A 25,009-nucleotide genomic window follows, 5' to 3' on the forward strand; every position below is an offset into this window, starting at 1 on the left:
AACCCCTTAGTGTGTGTGTGGGAGGAGGCGGCTGAGTGGAGCCGGGCCGGGTCAAGCCCCACCCAGGCCCCTACTTGGCCCAGCCCCCCAGGGAGCCACGCGAACAGGCTGCGCAAACAGGCACGCTTCTCTGCCGGCGCGTGAGTTAGCGCGGAGTTCGCACGGGAGGGCCCCGGACCCTGCCTGCGCACCCCCCAGGGTAGACAGCCCCAGCCATTTGGAAAGATGGCTACTTTCCCAACAGCAACTGGACCATATCACAGATCAGCCCTCATCATCATGATGGATATAGAGTGACGCGGCACATGAGAGAACACCAATGACCTGGTCAACATGGCTGATAAAACTGAGAAACACCAACGGGCATAGGGAAGGGGGAGGGGGGACGGGGGGTTGGCATGAACACTCATAAGATGGAAGTTGTGCTGAGTAGTAGGAATGGAAGGGAAAGAATTGAAACTAGAGATAGAAGAGGACAACAACTTATGCAGGCAGAGATAGTCACATACCTGGGCAATGTCATAAACAACAAATGAGTCTTGCGAAAAGTGTGTCAGAAAACAAGTAGTGTGGCACTGAAAAAGTGGAGAGAAATATCTAGGGTAATCTGTGATAAAAAGATGCTAATTAAACTAAAGGTCAACTACAAGATAATAAAAAAAACAACGATAACGTATGAAGCAGAATCCTGGATTGTGAGAACAAAGAAAAAGATACTAGAAAGGTCAGAAATGAGAATGATGAGATGGATTATGGGAATCAGCCTGAAGGACAAAGTGAAAAATTACAATATCAGGACACACTTGGGAGTACAAAAAGTATCATTGTAAAGGTCAGAAAACTCTAGATTAAGATGGTCTGGCCATATATCAAGGCAGGACAGAAGGAGAACCACACAAATCGTCTACAACAGTGGGAACCAAATTTTTTGGCAGGCCTGCCACAAACTAGCTCTGCAGCCTCTCCAAGTGTCAGTCCAATCTGCTCCCCCACCTTATCTGCTTTCTGCTCTATCTGCCACTGAGCCACTTGTGGCACGCGGACTGCAGGTTGGCCATCCCTGGTCTACAAGATGACAGGACTTGGCAACAGGTTGAGAGGATGAACAAGGCTGAGGTAGGAAGACAACAGTGTGAGACATATGAGGGACTTAAGCATCCAACCAACAGATCACATCAAATGGATAGCAATAAACCAAGTGGGCTGACCCCTCCTGAGATGGATTGACAGCCTTAAAAAACAAAAGGAACACACAAGATCGGCCCTGATTGGTAGTTACTCTGTGCAGTCAGTAGTGTTACATATTTTCCCACACCTTTTTTATCCCTAATGTGTTTATTGTGGGCTATGGCAGCAAAAGCATGTACTCAAAAATAAGCATGGTATCTCTGCATGTGGAACAGTCATTCTGGGTCACTGCTCTCATGGTAAATGGCCTGCTACATGAGTGTTTAAGAATAATAACCTCACATACCCCATTAGATCAGGCACTTAATCTCATAGGTTAAAATAATTTACTTTGGAGTTACTGCACTTCAGAGCTTCATCAGTCTTTTAACATTAGAAATGAAAACAGCCGAAGGGAGAGTGAAAATGTTTATCAATGGCTCTCACTCACTAAACTAATACACTCATTATCAAACTCATTATATAATTACCCTTGTAAAAAAGGATTTAACATCATCTGCTGGATAAATCTGAGTAAAACACAAGCTTTTACAATCCCAAATTAAAATTCTAAAAGCACTATATTTAAATTCCCAATAACACTTTAAATAAAGTGCTCTAAAAACACAGTAACTTAGTATTCATTTTAGATTTAAAAGGTTAGGTACTAAGTGGGAATTGAATACTAATGGATCATTAAGATGACACAATGATTTGGCAATGCAGCGAGTGCATGTAGCAGTAGTTCTCAAATGGGGTCCTGCAGAGCCAGTGCCACTGGAGGACCCGGACATGGCTGCAGCAGGAGCTCTTATACTGCAGCCTTTCCTAGTCGGCCCAGCACACCCTCTTCTAGAAACGGGTACGGGGCAAAGATCTGCCTGGCTTCCTGTTAAAATCTGGCTCCCCCTCTTTCCATGCTGTATGGCAACAGCTATTGTGTTAACCCTTCCACACCACTGTCAAATTAAGGCTTTTATGGCCAGGATCTACATGCAGATTACTGGCAACTATGAGAGGGTGAATGAGGCTCATGAGGGGACTCTGCCCCAGGTCTCTCCCCTCTGTGTGCCTGGAGCCTCTGGGTGAACCCATGCAGTAGCAAATAAGACTGCCTGCCCCACCTGCACCTGCCACCTTCTACTCTCGATACAACCCCCCTCCTCAACCCCTCTATGCCCAGGGCACAGAACCAATAAGCTATACCACTGAAACAGTGGTTCTTAACTGGTGTGCCACTACATCCAGAAAAATTATGGAGGGCTGCCTTGAATCTAAAGAGTTGAGAATCACTGGCAGAGTGTAACTAAGCTGTTGAACCTTGAAACAGTATGCACATACTTTTTCTCAAGGCCTACCTAACTTGTGTACTTGTGCTGCAGCTGCCTACACAAATGAGATATGTGCACATGAAAACTGACATCTTGATATAATTGTTCATGTTTAAGAATATACAGGATGACCAGATGGGAGTTACTAGGCTAGAAGGTGATGGCACAGGTGGTGAGGAAACTGACTGGGGGGAAGAAAGAATGAGCGAAAACACTGGGGAGAGGTAAGAAAAGGTTATATTTATGTTTGCAGGTGTGAGAGACTTGGCAGAGATCCACACACGTTACAAACTTACACTTCTGAATACCTTAATGCTGACCTTAACAGTCTGTCTGTAGCTGCACTACTGCCCATACCTAAAATCAGATATTTTTTACTTAATCTAATGTTAATAATTATCTGAATTGCAATCAAAGTATACCTGCAGCTATAACTAGCCTACCTATTACTTCTGTGTGCATTAGCACATTCTTCCCATGCTGTCCTTCCCTCTACCTGCTTTCTGGGTCACTGTGGAAAATACAACCACATCTTGTGGATCTTATCTTGGAACAGAATCTGCTCCAGGTTAACAATGTATATTTCATGTTTAATTTTTATATGGAGTGTGACACTCAGAAAGTTTCATAGTTAGCCTTCGTTGCCTGAGTTAACTGAAAACAATTAAAAACATTTGCTATTGGAAGGATAAGATTACCTACTAGTTTTCTTTTTCACTACTACTCTTTGTCCCAGGTACAAAGTGAAAGCAGCTGAAATCTATTTCATTTTTTCTAGGATCAAAGGAAAGTAGGGCTGGAAGGGACCTCATGAGGTCATCTAGTCCAGCTCCCTGCCCAAGGCAGAATTCTCTCTCACTAAACCATACCAGCCAAGTGTCTGCCCAAACTGCTTTTGAAAATTTCCCAGCTTGGAGATTCTACAACTACTCAAGATAGCCTGTTCCAATGCTTCACCACCCTCATAGTCAGAAAGTTTCTCCTAATCTCCAATGTAAATTTCCTCTGCTGTAGCTTGAATCTGTTGTTCATAGTCCTCTCCCTTATGGCCAGAGAAAAGCCCATCTTCATCCTCTCTATAAAATGCCCTGCAGGTATTTGAAGACTATTATCAAATTCCTCCCCAGTCTCCCCAGACTCAATAATGCTTTATAGGCCTCTGAAATACAACATTAGTGGTTACCATCTATACTTTTCCCAGAGCCTGATAAAGGACCTTTGAGCCCGAAAGCTTGCAGAAAAAGATTATTTTTTTGTGATTTCTCAGTTGGTCTAATAAAAGGTATTATTTTGGAACCAAGAGTTCTAGATTTTTGTATTCCTTTTTGTTTCAGACCGACACAGCTACCAAGTACATCCCTGACACATTATAGGCCTCTGACAACTTCCGTCATCTTCTGCATTCCCAGGGAGCTTCAGCTTTGGTGAAGCTTTCAACTGCTGCATTCTTCCACTGACATTCATTATTTCCTTCAAGATGAAACTGGATGCTTATCTTGCTGGGATCCTATGACCCCAGCTGACTTCCTGCCCTTTGGGCGGGGGGCTGGACTCGATGATCTTCCGAGGTCCCTTCCAGCCCTGATGTCTATGAAATCTATGAAATCACCACAAAATAAGACCAGTGGTCTCAGTAAATCCATCCTACCTGCCATAGGTGACTGGTAAGGGGCACACGGGGGTGCAGATGCCCCCCTGACGGTGCTGGTGCCCCCTGTAATGGCCAACACTGATGCTGTCGGCAGGGCTGGTGCCCCCCCAACAGGGCCGCTGCCATCAGCAGCTTCTGCGGGTGCCCCCCCCAGATTCGGGAGGCACCTGTCCCTCATGCTACCTCCAATGAGCAGACAAGGTTCTTTGAGTAAATCCAATATCTCTTATTAGGCCAACTAATAAAAGACATTGGATTTACCCAAAGAACCTTGTCTGCCTATGTCCTTAGACCAACACAGCTGCAATGTATACCCCTTGTACCTGCAATTGCATTTGAGCTATCTTTTCTGCTCTCTACATATCACTCTTTTTCTGTTTTTTCTCCTCCTCGCCAATATAGAGAACAGAAGAACTGAATTATTGTGTGCACTGCAACAGAATACTAAAGTGCATTAAACTATGAATTAAAAAAATGAAATATTTTTAATTATAAGAAAATAAGCTCTATTAAATGTGAGAATCCAATCCTTTTGGTTCATGTGTCATCACTTTTGGAGAGGCTGTCAAGAAGCAGCATTGCATCAGTTTGTCAATATTTTTCTTTAATTCTTCAGTCTTCTTAAATAAGCCTTCTTCATGTGACTGAGACTTTTGCATGGCCTTGTCTTATAGCTTGTAATGTCTCTGGCTAATGCAGATAGGGAGTAAAAGTACTCAGGGCTTCTGGACTGATTTCCCTTGTTAAAGGCAAGCTACGAAGTGAAAGGAATGCTCTTGCTGGGAAAAACTATTAAGGGAATTTCTTCTGCTAGCATATAGTTTCTCTGTATGTGGTCTGTGTAAACTTTTTCTTTTTGAATTTTTCTGAAAAGTTACATCTTTAAAATAGAAATACAAGCATATTCTTAATATGGCTGGTGTATTATATTGGCTCGTGATCTTTTTATAAAAACATTCCCTGTCAGCTCTCAAAATGTCTTATGGACTACAGGCAGTCCTTGGACTTAAGACACGATTGGTTCCTGAAAACTGCGTCTTAAGTTGAAACATTGTAATTTGGAACCAATTTTCTCATAAGAAACAATGTTATAAATGGAGGATTGGTTCCTGAACCAAGGCCCAATACCTTATTTTCATCAAAAATACCCCAGAATTTTGTACTCGATCAATTATAGATGAGTAATATAGCTACATTAATGTATTATATTGATTTGGAAGGACTTCTTTGAAGTGACTTTGCTGGACTTTTTGAAAGGCTCTTGGTTGGACATGTTGAAGGGCTCTTGGCTGGAGTCTTCTCAGGAGTCTTGGCCGCAAGTTTTTCTGGAGTCTTGTCTGCTTTCTTAAAGAAAGTATCCAAGAAAGTTTGGACACATGTTCTCCAGGGAGATGAGCAATGCAGCGAACTTGTCTGCTGGCGTGGCGTTGCATTGGATCAAGCGTTGTAAAGTCAAAACTGATGACATAAAATTGAAACAGGGTGTCAATTTATAAATGTTGTAAGTGTGAAACATTGTAACTCGAAACGTTGTAAGTCGAGAACTGCTTGTACCATGTTTTCTTTCCAGCTGTCTTTTAACTAAAATGTTAGCAGGCTCCAGTGCAATTTGTAGACCAATTGACATGGCTTTCTAGACCAATAGTGTGCTACAGACCACAATTTGGGAACTACTGGTGTATTATATTGCATGTGACTAGTAGTTTAAGTCCAATGAAAAGACAATGTGTTTTACACTTTAAAGAGGAGCTCTTGTAGTACAGAATTTTTTTCATGCTGCTTTATTTTCCTTTGCCATTTTTGTTAATTATCAAAAATATTTATTTAAAATACGGCTTTCAAATACCCATCTGCTCTCCCATCTGGTCCTCCATTGGTAGCATCATATTGAATATAATTTGACAATAATACTTAGCACTGTCACTTCTGTATAAAACTTGGCATCTTTAAAATCTCAAAATTTACCTGGCAAGAACAATATTTTGTCATAATCACAGGATTATGACTTTGCTGCCAGATCATGTAAAATGGTATAATAAAAAGCTCTTGAAAAGCAAAGACTTATTATAGTGAGGAAAGGTAATGCAATAACAGGTAAAATAATATGATTTCTCTTTTATAGCAATGTAAGTGGTCTGAGTTTTTCATTTCTTTAAAAGTTTGCATCCTATCCAACTTCAAGTTAAGAAAGAGTGAAGCTCAAGTTCATCTTGACTTTCTTGGCCCAGATACAGTGATGTTCACAAAGTTGACTAGAGTTGTTTAAATTACTTCTAAAATGGTTTCTTCAGGCTTACTGCAACTAGGATAATATGAATTTTTGTTGTTTCAATTCCTTCTAAGTCTCTTCTGAGACAGGATTTCAGTCTCTTATTTCATTATTGTTCTATGTGATTAGTTTTACTTAGCCTGTTATAGTAAGTAAGGGACAAATTCTACTCTGTTGCACCAGCATCCATTTGAGTCACTCCATTACAGTCAGTGAAATTAATCCAAATTTATACAGATGTAACTAAGAGCAAAATTAGGCTTTCAATTCCAGCTACCAGTTTTGTGACTGAATTGGCTACAATTTATGTCCCCTAATCCAGTTCCTGGGTCTCCACAGTGATCTAGCATTTTAGAAATGATAGACCGAGTCATTGTACTTTATCACCATCTGTGGTGTTAAAATTACTCCCCTCCTGGTCTTAGCCAGTTGACTCATTCAGCCCATATGATCAATGACCACGCTTGATGATACATAAGAAGCTAAAAGAGTGTCAAGTAGAACACTGACAAAGTAAATTTGATGATATGAGAGCTGCATTAGCAATACTCTTAAATAGGAGAGAGACTCGGTATTGACAACATACTAAAAGTAAAAGAAGGGGAAGAGGAAAGAGACAAACCCCAGTTCTCAGCTGTGAGAGGTATTGGGCATAGCTGAGAGGAAGAAAACATAAAGGATATCTTTGAACAAACCCCTTATCGTATCATTAGTTTGTTGTGAATTCTGTACTAGACTAGCTAACTAGTGCCAAATTGGATAATATTACAGTACCTCATTTTATTGCTCCATGTGGTTCAATCTCAATGAAAGATCTGCTTTATGGAGAAACTAGAACAACCCAGCAACAAAATGTAAGGGCGAAGCATTAAAAGAATTAAGATTAAACTACTTTCCAGGTAACAAAGGGCTGATTAGTGTCCAAAGCATGCACTGAATGCAAGAAACCCAAATAGGCTGTCTGGATATTTTAGAGCCTATGTTAAAAGAATATTATTAAGGTTACCAAGTCAAGCAGTCAAAAGTTAAGAAATAACAGAACCTTGCAACCTTAATTTGACCACATTTCATGTGTGTATGATGCTACACTCCTTAATTACATGACCACCCTGTGGCCACTGTTTTGCCAAAGACTCTCTGCTTCATTCCATGTGCAGAATGGACAGTGCTCAGCTAATGAGCAGTTCTTCAATATTTTGTTTTCTGCTCATTGTTCTGTGCATTGCTCCAGGCCTTATTTACTGCTCACTATTCAAACCCTGCTGTGAAGACAGAATTATTAATTCCCTCATGGGGTTTTTCTGTGGTGCTTATCACAGTGGTATGTGAGTGCCTCACACACATTAATGAATTATTTTCCCAACTCCTCTGTTAGATGAGTGGGTATTATTATCCCTATTTTACAGATACAGAACTGATGACCAGAGCGAATAAGGTCAACAGTATCTACTATTGTTGGATGTTCAACCTGTGACCTGATTTTTTTAGAGTAGGCAGCACTATATAACTACATATGCATGCATATTATATATTTGAACATTTTATTTGTGTTCAAATTGCAGCTCCAAATGACTTTACTTGCAGTTGTGAGTACTTAGCACTTCAGCATATCAGACAGTAGGATCTCAAGTAAGGAAAATTAAAGAAATATAATTAATGCCCATCTGTAAAAAGTTTGGTTGAAGTGACTTGTACCACATTACATAAGATTTATATGGCAATGGCAGGGATGTAATCCAGTTGTCTAAGGCAGCATTCAGTTGCCTTAACCATTAGTCCATCCTTTCTCTAGCCCTGTGTCTTCCACTGCACACGCCTTCCAACTTCAGCAAATTAGGCAGGGTTAAAGACGACCACCTCCAAAAATCTTCTATTCTTTTGGAGTACAGTGTGATATAATCTAGCAAGTCTCTACTGAGCAGGGTGGATTTGATTTAGATCAAATCAATTTAAATCACTGGTCAGGAACCCTCAATTTAATCATTGTTTTCTGCAAAAAATGCATTCTTTGTTGTGTGATATCCTTTATTCGTTTAACTTCTTGAAACTTTGCACTTTCAGAGAAAGGTAAGGGCTTTCTCTAAAAAGCCCTTACGGTGTACACAAACTTGCAGAAACACAGTAGGGCTTCACCCATCAGTTATCTCTCATCTCCATATACTGCTGTTAATAAGGATGTTATCTCTTGAGACGACAACCTCTCCTTATGACTGAAGAAGTGTGTTTGTGCCCAAAAGCTTGAAAAGAACAAGTTTTCCAACTATTCAGTTGGTCTAATAAAAGATATCACATCTACCCAAAGAACCTTGTCTGCCTATGATCTCTGGAGACACAAATCCGCAGTTTGAGAACTGAAACAAAGCACCATAGAGATGCTTAATGGGATCTTCTTGACTGAGCACTGAGTCCCATTGGGTAGCATGGTTTTCTTTAATCTTTACTAATCTATAAAGGAGCCCTTGGGAACCCCATAAGATTGGGCCCCTAATATAGTCCATGGCCTGTTGTGACCTATTTATAAAACTTCTAAAAAGGTTATATGAATATATTGTCTCAAACAGTATATAATTAGAAGTTATAATCCCTATTCCATGATGATATCTTTGAACTTTTAATATATCTTAAATTAAAACTATATTTATATAAATTTATTATTTAAAGGCATCTTAACAAAAAATACAATTAAATTTAAAAAAAACATATTTATATAAAAAAATCCGACTTTATTTTTTTTAATAGTTGATTTTTATTCTCCCTGCTATGGAGCATGCACAAATTCTGGTTATATAGGAGCCTGTAACTTGGCCAAATTGGGCAGATTTTCATGGGGATGAAAAAAGTCATAAAGCCCAATCTCTCTAAAATTTCAAGTCACTACTCCAAGACATGGAAGCACTAGAGTTTTTCAAAGCAAATTCACCAAAACGTTTTTAACGTGGGCAAAATAATGTTTTCTTCCCTTGCTAGCTAAAGATTCCATAAATTGCAGCTAAAGATTTCCAGAATTCACCCTGGGATGGTGATGTGGTAGGGAAAAGTCTGACAAAACTATAACTATTTGAAAACAGGATTTTAAAATGAGAACTATCAGGCAGTGTTAACAATAGCAGACATTGCTACCACTACTTCCTGTATTACTGAAGAGATTTGAAGTATACATTGATACAGTGTCAGTCTTCAGTCCAGTCTCGAACTATTAATTTAGCAATAATAAGACTCAGATTTTTTATATTTGTTTAACTATGAATTGGATAAACAAGTATCTCCTCAGACAGTAAAAATCTTATTTAAACATTTTATTCTATTCATTATTCATTCATTTTTTTTGTCCAGAAAAAAAGATGATAAACTTGGCTTTGATTCTTTTTGTAATTTCATAATTCCAAGTGTGATCAGCATTTATGAAATTAAAAGTTATTAAATTAAAGTACATTTATGAAACATAGAAAAATCTTTACATGCCGACAACTGCATTTACTATTTATTTTTAAGCCCTTGAATTGTGTGGAATCAAATTTCAAAGTAACCAAGAGTGTTTGTTTAGTTATAACAGTATTTAAAGACTGATGGCTGTTGAAAGAATTATACAATACTGCAAATTAATAGAATTTTTGTAGTATACTTGCCTTCTTAATTAGTCACTATGAAGATCTCCCATCCAGTTACCTTCTCTTCTGCTATTAGAAACAACAATACAAATATAAATGTGTCAAGGAGATGTAAGAAGGCCTTGACATCTAGTTCTGCTTTGTGAGTACAGCTAAATTTAGTAAGGAGATCTCAATACTAATGACTCCCCTGCCAGTTTTAAGAGAAGTTACTGAGTTTTCTCTATCTGAACTCCCACTAAATACTGTATCTAAAGCTATAATAATCAAGACTGGCCAGAATTCAACCAAATAGTATGACATTTGTGCTTTGTACATCTAGATCTGTCCTAACAAATATAGTCCTTCTGGTGATGATCTATAAAAATGGTTAGAAAATGCAGCAGCATAAGCAGCTCTCAGTTCTGCTTCAAGTTGAAAATAACTGACCATTGAGATGCCCACCTCTGCACATTGCTGGCACTTGGCTGTATGTCTTGTGATTAGTTCTCATGGTTCTTTATGTAGTTGTTGGAAAGATATTAATCATTGTGGATTTCGACATGTTTGAAGTCGGAAAGGAAGATTCTTTCTCTGAATGAGACATTGCCTATTTTCTTCAGGAGTTTTACCACTGGTCATCACAATCTTTCACACGTGACAAGAGTCATGGGTAGGATTCAAAAGGTGGGTTTACTTAGTAGACATTGTTAGAGCAAACCCATACTAGTTGCGATGGCTTCATGATCTTTTCAGTGAACTAGGATGGTAATTCTTCACAGTGCTTACTCCTCATTTCTGACTTCAAGATCCTACTGAGTTTGGGAAAAAAGTGATCAAGTTCTGAGTTCATGCTTTGCCTCTAACAAATGAGGTGATGCTTTAGAAAGAAAACAGATTTACTTAAAGTCTACCAACTCCTTTCAAGAGATGGTGAACCTATTCTGTTCAGAAAAAGATACATGTTGCTTCTGTTCTTTCATTCCTCTCTATTAATATCTGGTACATACATTACCATCTTTTCAGAAATCTCTTTCAAATTTTGCATTCTCTTGATAACAACAGCCTCTTGGTATATACAACAGGCTGGTCTTGGTATATACAAGAGATATGTCTTTATTCATTTATTTGTACAAGTACGTTTTTAGAAACCACATGCATGTGGTTTTGTGTACCAAATATCTGGCTTCAAAGTAAGCTTACTAAAGGGTAGGCACAATTTTAAACAGGAATATGTAGAGACTGGATTGAAGCCTTTTTAAATATGTGACCCACAATATCTATTTGTGACAGACTGAATTAAAATCATGATAGGTCCAATTTTGAAGTGCCCATTACCTGGAAATCTCCATTCAAGCCAACACTTCAAGATATAGCTCTTGTTATATAGAAAAAAAAATAGTGAATGAGCTTCTCCCTAAGAAAAACTTTAGCCTTAAAATCTAACTCTTGTACAAATGATTTTTGTTACATTGTACTCTAAACATAAAAATGAATGACAAATAATTTTGTAAAAATGCAAATGTCTTTAAGAACCACAAATAAAGCCCTAACAATTTAAAAGGGACCCCTGTTTTGATGCACTGGTGGAGTGGGAAACTTAAAGATAAGTTCAAATATCTAAGGTCATTACATTGTAAATTGAGGTTAATGGCAAAAAATGCATGTAGTCAGAAAGCAAAGTGAGGCTTCCCCTTAAACAAGAAAGATTGGGTTGAGGAAGGAGATCCATAGAGAATGTGAAATAATGGCCAAAGGCTGGCATTTCAGGAATGTCTGTTTGTAGATGTGTAAGCTTTATATCCCATTGTCCTCTCCTTGCTCAATAAGGATGACTGATAGCCTCACTTTGTGATTTCCTAGCTTTTAAGAGTATAGTTTTATTTATTTTTTATGACCCACCTTGCACCTGTTAAGTGTAATTTTTTGCTTTATGTAACATAAAAAAAGCGCATCTGCAGTATGTTGTCCCATGAATTAACAAGAATGACTGGACATAAGACATGAAATCCTTCACGAACATATGTTCACATTAAATATCTCGGCTGTCTTAGTAAAGGAGGTCTTACAGGGTCATTTTTGATGCAGCACAAGTACACCATTTCTGCTCTTCTGAAATAGTTTCTTTCAGGTTTATATTGAGCTTGTATAAAGGCACATTACATAAGTAAGGACTTAGTTTGAGCATTAGTATTTTACATCTTGGAGTCTTACTAAATCCTTGTTTTTACCAACCTGATGCTGAATAGATCTATATCGATTTCTGCTACACGTGTTTATGGTGTTTATTTTAATATGTCTGGGATTAAAAACAAAATTAACAAGCATAATCAATTGTCTTAGTGGTAAAAATGATGCTTTAGTACCTTTGGTTACATTCTTCCAGGGGAACCGGAGAGTGAAGGAGATGTTATAATAAAGGGATCGATTTATTCAATCACTAGGTATAAAAACATTAGCCCTGGGAAAGAGCCTTCCTCTAAGAGCTTTAGCTGCCCAGTTTCACTTGTGTGGCACAAAATCATTTGCATTTTTAGAGAAATTTCATGTCTTCAGTGAGCACTACTGAAACATGAATAAATTGCTTTCCTTCCTCTTTTTCTGACTTTATAAAGCTGAATCCATTTGGGGCTGAGTCAAAGTGTAATGAAAGAAAGGCAACAGCTGACATGATGGAAACCCTGGATTAGGTTTCTTACTAGTCCAAGCTGAGCTGTCATGGCCTACGTGTCAAGTTAGTGGTCCTTGGGGATGACTGTGAGTACATGTGGATATTTTTTAACTGCTGCATTACAACAGGTCTCCAAAGCAGCCAGAATTTAAATAGAGAATAATAGATTAAGAATTAAATAGAGCCACAGCTAGAAGTTCACCAGAGAGCTTGAGTTGGGTAGATAAACCTTTCCAAGATTGCTAACTCACCATACTCTACCTAACCGGTTTGCATGTGAGCCACCTCACTCCCTTTGTATATATTACGTTTATGTGTTTGTGTAAGATGTATGTAAAAGATACTTCTGTTTGCTGAGTGCATTGGCATGGCTGTGCACTGAAGCAATCTGCAGAGCTCAGCACAAAGAAACACCACTCAGTTTGGAAGCAGCCCTGTGATGAGTTGGCATTTTGATTGGTAAATATTGTGTAGTTCATGAAATATTCTTGTTAGCAAGGGCATACTTTGGCATTTGGTAAATCTAAACCAGGCCTAGGAGAAGCCAGAGTAATATTGCCAACTTTATTTTTAATAAATGAGTTTGCAGATGCAGGATCAGATTGGGACTCCGCAAATGAGAGAGAGAGAGAATTTGTAAGATGTGTGCACATGAGAGATATCCCTATTTCTGGGGCACCAGTCTTGGCTAGGAGACTCTCAAACCTCTAAGCAAGAGCAGGCATATTTTAAAATAACAGAAAGAAACATTAATTAGGCTTTGCCTTGTGAGCTTCATGATGGGGGTGCCCACATAGTTTCCTCAATATGCACAAGAGTTGAAAACAGACATGAAGATGGATTTGAAAAGGAAGGGTAAACGCATTATGCATTTACTTACCTGTGATGTTAGGGCTCTGTTCTTACACTGTGAGCCACGCAAATGTTGATCAGTGTTAGTGCTAGCTTGAGTTTGGACCAGTCACACATTCAGGCCAGGAGGGGCCTAGAGGACTGAAAGATAAGAATCCCTCCCAGCTCCCATTCTGTCATGCCACCAAAAAATTCCTTCCTGATCCCAGAATCTGGTTAGATAACAGCATCTTGGAAATATTCTGTGGTAGAACAGAGGATGGGATAGCAACCGTAATAGGAAAGGCATTGTATGTTCTGATGGCTTAATATGCAGGGAGGGGAGGAAAAATAGTCAAGTCTCTACTCACAGAACCTAACCAGTGGCAGAAGTAAGGCAGAAAAACCTACTTCTTCTGTCTCCTTCCCTACTCAAGCAGAGTCTCCGTATGAGTTTGAACCAGCAGAAAGGCCATAGACCAGTCAGATGTCTTCTCCCTTTCCCCTTCTCTAAGGCTCAAGGCATTATCTTGTCTCTGCTGGTCTGATTAAATATTTGACAGTCTGAGACAATTCTGTATAGGTTCTTATTGCACCTTCACCACAGCATGAGACCTAGGTAAGGAAGCATTTTAAATTCATGAGTATGCTGGGTATTTCTAAGATGCCATGTTTCTTGAGCAAAACAACGTGATTTATTTTGCACAAGCCAAAGTAAATGTAAATTATTGGAGTCATACATGTATAAAGTTAATTATTTAGTTGCAGTTTAAAAGGAGGAATGTCAGATCCTCATCTGACATAACTCCATTGACTCTGATGGCCTTGTGCCTAGTTATTCCATTTGAAGGCCTGACCTGAAATATTTTTGGTAAAACATTTATTTTTAAATTCAAGCTTCTTCTCATATATTCCTAAAAATCTCTATCATCCTGTAACTTTCTAAAGTAGGCCACAAGTGATATGCTACCTGCTAATAAAACAGAAAATCCATTTCCATTTTTCAGTGTAATCTTTTTTTCATGTGAATCTATTTCTCAAAAGGTGAACTGGATTGACTGGATGGAGTCCTCTAGTTATCCACAGAAAGGGGAAAAGATGGGCTATTGCAAGCATCCTCACTCTATCCTATTAGTGCACTTAAGCAGTGATTATGATATACCTAAGCAGCCATATTAAATTCAAATACCTAAAAAAGACACCCCCAAATACTCTTTGTAATAGTAAGTATATTTTTCAATGGGCTCTCTAATTAAGAGCACTGAATCTGATGCTTCAGTCCAGTGGGAAAATAAGCCAGGGAGGAAATCACTACAAGTTCACATTCAAAGGAAAAAGCCTCTAATCTAGTGTTTCTCCCACGTGGAATAGGAAGCTTGGCCTGCCAACAAACCTCAGGCAGTTTGGTTTTCTGATAGCATATTACTATTGGTGCTCTGCTATTAAGGCTTCCACACTTAGTTGCTGTACCAGAACTATCTTGAGGGAATCTCCACTGTGGTGAGGTTTGATGGAAAAGTACTACAAATTTGGGTGTATGCCCTTTTTGCCTCCATGGGGCCCATTAAAGGATACTGAACATCCACCTACCTGCCTCTATCCACAAAATGCCTGTACTGGACTCTTGGGGATGCTGCTGTGAGGAAGACTTCTTCCACAGAGGAGTGGGGAAGCAATGCACAGATCTCAAGAGGAATACTTCAGCAACTTCAGAGGGTGATTTTCTTCCCCTCTGGAACTCTGTTACAGGGGAATGGATCCTATTATAAGACACAATAATAGGGAATCTTCCCCTGCTTTGAAAACATGGTTTTCAACACCTGCTTCACCTACATCTTCTTAGCCTGATAGGATGTTATCATGTGTAAGAATCCTTAAAAGGTATAAAGCTAAAATTAGCCTCATGAAAAATCCCCTGGCATCCTCTTTTTGTACCAGATGCATTGCTGGATTTTCTCTGCCCCTCTGGCTTCAGTTTCTGTATCCACAAAATACTTTTGGCTAAAATCTTAGAAGGCGATTGCCCAGGCAGAAAGCTAATTTATGGTGGCCTCCAAACACTCAGGTGATAACCTGTTTGTGAACCACCAAGAGATGCTGCAATAGAGGAGTCTCCACCATCAAAAAGTATGGCTACATATAATCCTAGTAGAGCAGGAAGGGAACAAACAACAAAGCCACTCTTCAGAAGGCAGTGATAGAAAAAATAACAAACAACACAGCCACTCTTCAGAAGGCAGTGATAGAAAAAAAATCTGCAAAATAGGAAACTCTCAATAAGGTTGCAGAGAGCATTTGGTATCCACTTAGTGCTATAAAAAAAAAAGTTAAAATCTAGGATATTTTAAATCACAACAGGCTTTTACTATATTTGAAAGTCAGCCTACTAATGACAGTAATGTGAAATGCTTAAAAGAATTACTATTTATTTAGCGTATGTGGTTTTGGCATATTGTTTCAGCCATCTTAAGGCAATGTCATCACCAGTATGAAGAGCTTGAAAACTACCAGATAGCATAGTAAATGGACATAAGTCAACAGTGTAGGACCTGGTTTTATATTGTCCTCAAAGGCATTTGTTGTCATCATGAAGCCCCCATTGATATAGGTTTGATGCACAGTGACCCTGTCCAGTTAAAAAATGGTTGAGGAGTGCCCAATAATGGCATGGTCAGTTAAATCCTGGTTGGCTGACTGTAGGGTCAGAGATGATGTGATTGATTGGTGCTTGTGCTGCCCATTCTTCATGCCATCAAGTAAGTAAGAAAAAGTCAAAGGGTTTTGAAAGGGTGGACCACATTAGATGTCTTGAGGGGAGCTGTGTTATTGGTGGGTGGAATATGTCCCAATGCACTGGCAGTGTAGGATTATTACGGAGCCTGGCTAGTAAGTTTACTTCAGCATTTGTGCAGCGGAGATGGGGGCAGCAATGTTACTGAGGACTAGTAACCACGGGAGTGGAATGGGGTGCAATGTGCTTGACACAAGATGCATTGTAACATGCAGTGGGGTGTCCTGTCCACTAATTTGCTATGTAATGAACAAGCCCGTTCAGGGGCACAGTATTCCACAACTGAATAACACAGTGCAAGAGCAAATGAATGTAACGTGGTACCCCAAGTGGAGCCTGCAAGTTTGGCAAGTAGGTTATTCCTTGTTTTGATGTTTAAAGTAGTTCTAGTTTAAAATATAAAGCAGATTAAAGCAGGTTTCTGGAGATGTGAGTTATAAGTTAAAGTCTGGTCAAGGGGGACTCCAAGATAGAATGGGCGGGTATTGAATTTGAATTAGAGGCTGACCATTTAAGGTGATAGTGAGTTCATGATTAGCACTGGCATTGTGCAGATGGAAAACACTTGAGACAGTCTTTAGGATATTTGGTTTAAGGCACTCATTTTAGGTAGGACTCTGGCATCAATCTCATGTCTCCATCAAGTGTGAGTTCCACATTTGAAAAGTCATGAGCTTGGGTAGCAAAGGCACTGTCATCAGTGTAAAGAATTTTTTGTGAGCTGGTAGCAGGCAAGTTATTAATGTACAGGTTGAAAAGGAGAGGCACCAGTACTGACCCCTGAGAGAGACTAAAACGTCAACCACAGAATAATAGTTCAACTAGACGAGTGGCCCGAAGTGGCAGAATTCCTGATATTTTCACCAGACGACTGGAATTACTCATTTAAGAACTTCCCCACCTCGAGGAGGAGCACATTTTTCAGAAAACGGTGCTCAGCACATTCTGATAATCAGATTCCTTTAGGACATATCATATTGGATGCCAGATATTAACACCAAAAAACTTCAGATGTTTGAAAATATTGGCCTTTAATTTGGTGCTGTCAGAAAAAAGTGTAGTTTTGAACTATCATTCATTTAGTTTTGAACTATCTCACTATATTGAGTTTTAATTGTTTACAGTTATATAAAAGCCTAGACATAGTAAAATATTTGTATGAGCTAATAGGAAGGCCATAGTGGTTTAATGCATGGTGTTGATCCCCAACAATATTCTGGAAACCAAGGAAAGTTTAAAGGGCCCATCCCACCAAAAATCAAATTCTTACACACATAAAAGTGAATAAATTTTAATAGCAAATGTATCATTATAATACAAAGAACATATAAATGACTAAACAGTATAAATAAGTCATATCAAGCAGGTGATTAAAATATATAAAAATGTTCATTAATCCAGAGAAATATCAACCCTATTAATACTTAAGGAAAAAAAAACTTAATCTTATATTGCTAAGTCCTAAGGTTGTAAAAAAAGTCTCTATCAGGTGGCCAGCCTGTCAGGGAACAAGGACTTCTTATACAGGATTCAAATCAAAGTTTCAGAATCACAGCTTGGGTATACCTGCAGGTAGACAATTCTGCAGAAACCATAGTTCAGGACTGAAGAGCAAAACTCCTGAAGTAGGACAGATTTTTAGACCCTATTGTCTGGTAAACTAGCAAAAGCTTTTGCTAAATAAGGCTAAAAATATTGAAATGTTTCTAATAGGTTTTACTCTAATTAATAGTTTATCTCTTTTATTATTCCCTACCCAGATCTAACTGGCCTAAAACCACTAACCAAACTCTAAGCAAACTTTTACCCTATTTCTTGGGACCTGTCATTTGGAACTTCCTCAAATTATTTTCACTTCTGAAATTCTCTGTCCAGCTGAATTTCTTTGATACTTTGATTTCTTAACTTTAATTCCTCTGATTTCTTCTTATCAAGAAAATAAAAGTAGGAACCTACCTAAATTTTAGTAAGAGAAAGCAATTTTCATGGCTTGGTTGTGGCCCAAAGAGCCAAATTCACAGTCACTTTGTGGTGGCCCTGCCTCTTGATGCTGATGGGCAGAGAGGCCCTACCCATCAGCACTAATTGATGGAGAGGCCTCAGGCTGGAGTGACCAGGTGGCAGCAGCTATCTTGACTACTGGCTGTCCTTCATGCAGTGCTGCCCCTTGGTGCTGACTAGTGGAGAGGCATGAGTTGGCAGCTGCCCTTCATGCCACCCTGTCAGCTGGTGCTTTACCTTCCTGGGGGGGGCTGAGAGGCCAGGCCGCAATGACAGCAAGGACTATTGGCTCCCACTGGGGAGCCAGCATTTTATTTTTTATTACATTTTTTCCTTTTTTTGGTTGATTTCCTGGGAAATCACAGCCAATGTCATTTTTCATGGTGTGTTTCATGGTTTCCACGAAAATCACAAAACCATGATTTAAGTAGGTTCCTAAATATAAGTAAATGCCATACTTCTTGCTATTAAGCAACTTAAGGCTTACCATAGTCTACAACAGCAATGAGACATTGTTACAAAATAAATGCATAAAGCTGACTTTCAATTAGCAGCAGTCCATATTATTGTGCGTCCTTTATTTATTGGTGACATGATATATCTTTTCTTGTTTTGAAATGTACTTAGCATCTGTAAGTTAACAAAGGTTCACATGGGAATCCCCCATCAGTATGTTTGTTACACTATGAGTGCATCTACATATCACCATATGGCAACATTGCTATGGCATCGTGCTATGGCATCTGCAGTATGGTTGGTTACTGCGCCGTGCGCGCAGCACATGGTTAGATTTTGCCACTACATCACCAAAGCAGCGCACTATACCAGGGGTGCACATCACTATGGTGATGTAGCTGACAATCATATGTAGACCCACGTAACTGCTATGTCACCAGAGCGTACCATACGGCAACGTAGCATGTCACTATGTCGCCGTAGGGACATATGTATATGCGGCCTGTGAGACCTGTATCATCTGAAACCTGGAATAGTTCTCAGTATTTTAGTGCTGTTTTTAATGTCTATATTTTATTCACATTTAAACATATGCATTACTGATATAACATCTGCTGAGACATCACATAATGAGTGTATTCTATCTTCATGTGCTATCTGTATTTTTATGTTCAACAGAAAAGAAATGTCTATCTTCAAACTTTGTGTAAAAATCTCTTTGAAATAATGAAATTATTATTCCAATGAGCAAGCTACTTTAAGATCAGGATTTCTTTAAGTATCTTTCTGATATACAGAATCTTAAGGTGTGGTCAATCTGTGCTCAGCATCAATGAAGGGAGCAAAAGTGATGTTATGCCACCTTATGTTCCCTCTTCACCTAATCCTGAGACAAGCCAAAGGTCAATTTGGTGTTCACCATAATTTTGAGTGGTCTTTGGGTCTGCTCACAGGTATTGTGGATTGAATAGGCCCCCAATGAGGCTGTTCTATCATTGGGAGAGCACAAGAGTACTCCAGAAATGACATCGTGCTCTGACAAAATAGAATGGAAATTTCCTAATAGCATCCTGACACCTCATGGGATTACCCCTCACTGGGTGTGTCTACACAAGACACTATGGTACTGTAGCGTCTGTTGGCAAAAACCATGATGCTACCATGTCACCAAAGCAACGTGCTCCCTCATTGTAGTGCATTGCTACAGCAACATAGCAGCCAAAAATAATCATATGTGGCCAGCATAGCACAGTACAGGCTGTTACTGCGCCATCTTTTAGTACTTCCAAAAGGAAGTACTAAATGACAGCACGGTAACAAAGGCACCATACGGCCACATGTAGATATGCCCAGTGTTTGGAAATCCTCAATCAGCCAGCATAGCCATTTTTCTACCTCCTTTGTACTAGCAGAAAATTTGATATAATAAAGAATTAGTAAATATTCAAGGCATCTGAAAAATTCCTTTACTGACTTCTTTCAGACTTGAGGAGGGGAGTGGAGTGGACGCAGGTGAGATGGGTACTTCAGTTTTATAAGAATGGTTTGGGTTTGGGTTTGGGTTTGGGTTTGGGTTTAAGGCAACCAAAGATAAGAACAGCAAGCCAACCACTTTCCTAATTAGGGACCCCCGTAATTATTCTTGATGCTACTGCTAAGAGTATTGTTAAAGATTGACCTTCATCACTGGAATTCACTTATGTTTGCACAAATAACTGGAAACATTCCTGCCAGACTTTATCAATCCCAAACTTTCAAATGAGGCACTGGAGTATTTTGTTCTGACCTCATAATTTTCTGTCCTTGTCTATTTGTATTCACCGGTCCAATGTGAAAAAACTATACGGAGTTCAGTATTCAACAAGTGGCTCCAGCAAAGATTCTATCTTATTATATTATCCTCTGCTGTACAGTTTTCAGAATGAATACTATATTGGAAGATATCAAATCATAAAAAATGTCCATAGTTACCCAAATTTCTGACATCTGCCTCAAGCATGAAAGAGAGAAATTTGTCTGAGGGACTACTAAACACTGATTACCAAACAAAAGAAACACTCAGGTAGAGACAAATTTGTATTCCCATTAAGTTTTCCTATCCTAACCCCAAAATTGTATTTTTCTTATAATTTTAATGCTCTCGAGCGTCTTTTTATTTAAAAGTATATCAAATTAATCCTTCTTCCAATTCATAAACTTCCCCCCAACTATTAAGCCTTTATTCAAATAAACCTACCTGTTCAATATGCCTGCTGTAACCTGTTTAAGGCTCCCATCTGTACTCATAAAGACTCATTCATTGCCTTGTGTAATACATAAACTCAAAAGAGAACCAAATAAAGCATTTTTACAATCTAAATTAAACAACTTTGTGTAATAAAACCAGAAATGGCTCTTTCCTAACTAGGCTGGAAGCCCTAAGGGTCTTGTATGCATTTATTTATTTATTTATTTTATTTCCATCAAATTGGCCTAGGAGGATCTGAAAGTGAACTGAACCAAAGCTGACTCAATTGTTTCCCTTTTTCTGCCTGCTCACTAAGACTGAAGGCAGCCCAGGCAGATTTGGCTGCATTAAAGTAAATGCTCACCACACACTTCTTCTGAAATGCAGCTGCGTAATCTCCCTTTCCCTTTTCTATCTCAGTCCCTAACCTCTCTGGTGCTGAGAATTTGTCCTTACTGTATGTGGTTCTTGCAAATACCTAGGGTTAATACATATTGTGATTCATTAGCTTCTCTCATTTGTATGGTTTCCCCAATGGAAACATTTGCCCATGTTAGAATCTAGGGACATTCCATGATTACTCTACACTGTGGAACAGTAAGATGCTTTCAAGTGCATGCCATATTCAGGCTTTAGTGTAAAATAAAATTAAACCATCCACAAAGTGACAGTCTCTGCAGATAAATAGCACCTTTTTATTAAGCACCAAAAGAGGAAGGGTTGGGTGTGCATGCCAGAGAGAGACCTTAATCAGAAAACATTTTTTCACTAAAAATGCAAATTGGTTCAAATATTTAGATCAAAACCAACTGTTTAACAGGACAGCCCCTATTACTAGCTACATGCTTCTGTGACATTAAAAAAAAAAAACTTTAACCAAAATATAACTGCTTGTTATTTCACTGGTATTACTAACCTAGCGAAATTACAAGCACCAATTCAGATAGTAAAAGAGTAAGCAGAGTTAAGTATTTATTTCAAGCATGGCAATTTATCTTCCATTTTGCAGAATCACTTACAGGTATTTATTTTAAATACACTCCACATTCAGTATAAGTCTACAATGCTCTTAAAAGATTATTGTACTGTTTTGATTCCCTTCTCATAGCATAAAAGAACATGTAGCCTTTTTACATTATATGATCAACTTTTTGACAGTGCAGGGCCAGCATAGCTAATGGAATAATAGCCTGCAGGGTCCAGCTAAATGATATACGAATATAATCAACCTTTGAGATGACTATTCAAAAGTAATCCCTTTAGCTTTCAACTGCAACATATATTTCAACAAGGCAAAGCCATATGAAGAAATTCTCTGCAGACTCCACTGATACAATATGGCCTTCATATCCCCACAGTGTGTTTGCTGCTCATAGTGAGTTTTAAATTTAAGGTAATGGCTACTGTATATTCATGTGAGCATAGAACAATACCTTTGATTTGTTGGGGAAATGTTCCATTAGCTACCAAGGGCCCTATTCAGTAAACTTTGACACAACCCTTATATACAGTTTACTGCTTACTCTAAATGGAATGTGCCTGATAAAAATGCTTTGCATGCCCAAATTATACAAATTCATTAATCTTTATATTCATAAAACCACCAAGTACAACTGCCTCTATTTCAGCTATACCATTCAGGATACATAGCTAAAAATGCAGGCCAACTCTGCTTTAAAAGAGCATTACATTAATTTCCATTTATTAGCATGGAAAACAAATTGAGAATCTTCTGTAAGTATAGGATATGCATTGTTGATGGTGATATTGTTTGCTGAGGTATCTTTATGTCTTGCCCACTGTAGTCTATATACCTGAAAACATTTAAAATGCAAGTCATTTTAGGTGAGAATAATGGGTCATGTCTCCTCTCTTGGATTAAGCCAAACTGACAACACAGCATATCCTGTCAAACCATGGACAAGTTTTATAAAGAATATGCTGAAGGACCTGTATATAGAGATGACAGACAATGCAATATTTTCTAATACTGAGCAAAATTATATGAAATACATTGTAACAAATAGAATCATGTGTAATGAAAATGTAGTATGTTGCCTAGATTTGGGCTTTGTGTAGCATGGGCAATGGGGTAAGAACTCAATCAGTGTACACAGTGGTAACAGCTGTTTCAAATGTGTGTGAACACAATAGTACCGTTGCTGAATTTTCTTTTATATATTGACTTTGATTATATTAGGTATTTCAAGTATATTAGTAGCAAATTTACTGCAAGTGTGAGTATGCTAGTGATCGGTTTGTTTTTTAACCTTGGGTTTGGTTTGGTTTGTTGCTTTACCTATAGACACTGATATAAATGAGTCTGTTGGCTTATGTACATTTTCATGTTGCTTTGTAACCAGCTCTAATTCCTTCCTGTTTTCCTCCACATACCCCACCCATTCACTATTCAAATTTTCCTTTCTTTTTTTTCTAAAAATGTTCTTCTCAATCATGAGATAGCAAACCTGTTGCAATGTCTCTTTTTTTTCAATTTAGTACCCATTTATTAAGTGTCAGCTGTCTGTCTGCACTGTAAAGCACACATGCGCATGCATAAAAAATACCTTCCCTGCCCCATTGAATATGCTATCTGAAAGACAAATATTATCCATTTCACTTTCATTATAAGCTTCTCAGTTCTTGGAATCTGAGTGAACTCCTGTCCTCTCTGAAGTCAATGAGAGTTTAAGCGTTGACATCATTGGGACCTGTATTTTACTCTCTTTCTCTAAATTTCCATGTACACTAATGATGCTATACATATAAGGGACCATACTTTGAAGAGGTCAACTCTGCTAGGCACATAATGAAATAGCTGCTTTTTAAGAAGTGCTCAGCACTAAGCAGCTCCTGTTGAGACTAGTGGGACCTACCAGCTACTAAGTTGTCCTGAGAACTTGCCAAACAGCAATCATAATATCCTATATATATAATGTATGCCTGTATGTCTCGATAAGGTTCTCTCTAGGCCTACACATCTACGATTCTTTGATACAAGAACTTCTAATAGGTTTTTTTTTTCTTCCGTGGCTGTATAATATACTGGGGCTTGTTCACATAAGCCTTTAGGTTTTCTTAAGGACTAGTATGGAAGTTGTTTGTCTAAAGTGCTAATACACATTTTTGTTAACAGAACTTCCTAAAGAGGCAAGTGTTTTGGAGACCCTTTGAACCACTTCTGAAGACACCAGTTCAAGAACTTCTCTGGTACTGTATATCCCCCTATTCTAAACTGTATAGGCCCATATCTATAGTGTCTAGTCTCACAAATTCTGTAGGTGTCAGTGGATGTTGTTTATGTTTAACCTGATTTTTTTATAAGTAGCTAGTATTGCTTCTAGTTTTACACTGTCCAAATACAATATTTTCCCACCGTATAAATCTGACAAAGTCACACTTTTTTCCTGTTAGCATCCAACTGGATTTTCACTACTGATCAGTTAATCTACTTTTATTTTAGGAGCATAAGCCTCCAAGCTAAAACCAAATCCATTAACAAGCTGCTGAGTCCAAAAATAAAACTCCAAGCTTACATTGTATTTACTTACAGCAATATCATTTGCTATTTTTTATTACAGACAATTCCAGGTAGAGAAAAAGCTGCCAAATCCTTTTGATGAAATCAAGAAGATCCTCGTTAGACAACACACACCAAAGTTTGAATTTCAGCTTTGAATTTAAACAGGAGCATAGTTTGGCACTGCAAGCACCCAGACATCAGAAGTCCTTGCATGAGTGGTGTCATGTGCGATATGTGTCACAGTGGCTTTTATCTTAAATACCTTGTGTTGTTGAAATAAAATAGAGAATGAAAGGAATGATTATGAAAGAAAGTGAGTTACTTTGTATTTACGTATTACACACCCTTTCCTCCAATGTGCTGTGCATCTCCTGTGAGGTCCTGCTGAGCATCCTTAACTCCTACTGGAGACAATGAAAGTGGAAGCTGCAGACATGCAGCGCCTTGTAAGGTTCTAAATGCATGTGATAAATATACATTAAAATCCAACATATCTTTTTTTCA

The 25,009-nt window shown here is 38.5% G+C and overlaps 1 protein-coding gene across 1 annotated transcript in view; it reads left to right on the top strand.

Annotated features, from left to right (window-relative positions):
• Nucleotides 1–24,774, top strand: part of TTC29 (tetratricopeptide repeat domain 29) — a 220,811-nt gene extending 196,037 nt beyond the window's left edge. The window contains exons 11-12 of the mRNA XM_014520005.2: nucleotides 24,119–24,192; nucleotides 24,564–24,774. Of these exons, the coding sequence (XP_014375491.1) occupies nucleotides 24,119–24,156 (38 nt within the window). The 3' untranslated portion in view covers nucleotides 24,157–24,192; nucleotides 24,564–24,774. The remainder of the gene's footprint in view (nucleotides 1–24,118; nucleotides 24,193–24,563) is intronic.
• The last annotated feature ends 235 nt before the right edge of the window (nucleotides 24,775–25,009 follow it).

This window comes from Alligator sinensis, unplaced genomic scaffold, assembly GCF_000455745.1.
Source record: "Alligator sinensis unplaced genomic scaffold, ASM45574v1 scaffold169_2, whole genome shotgun sequence".
NCBI classification, from domain to species: Eukaryota; Metazoa; Chordata; order Crocodylia; family Alligatoridae; genus Alligator; species Alligator sinensis.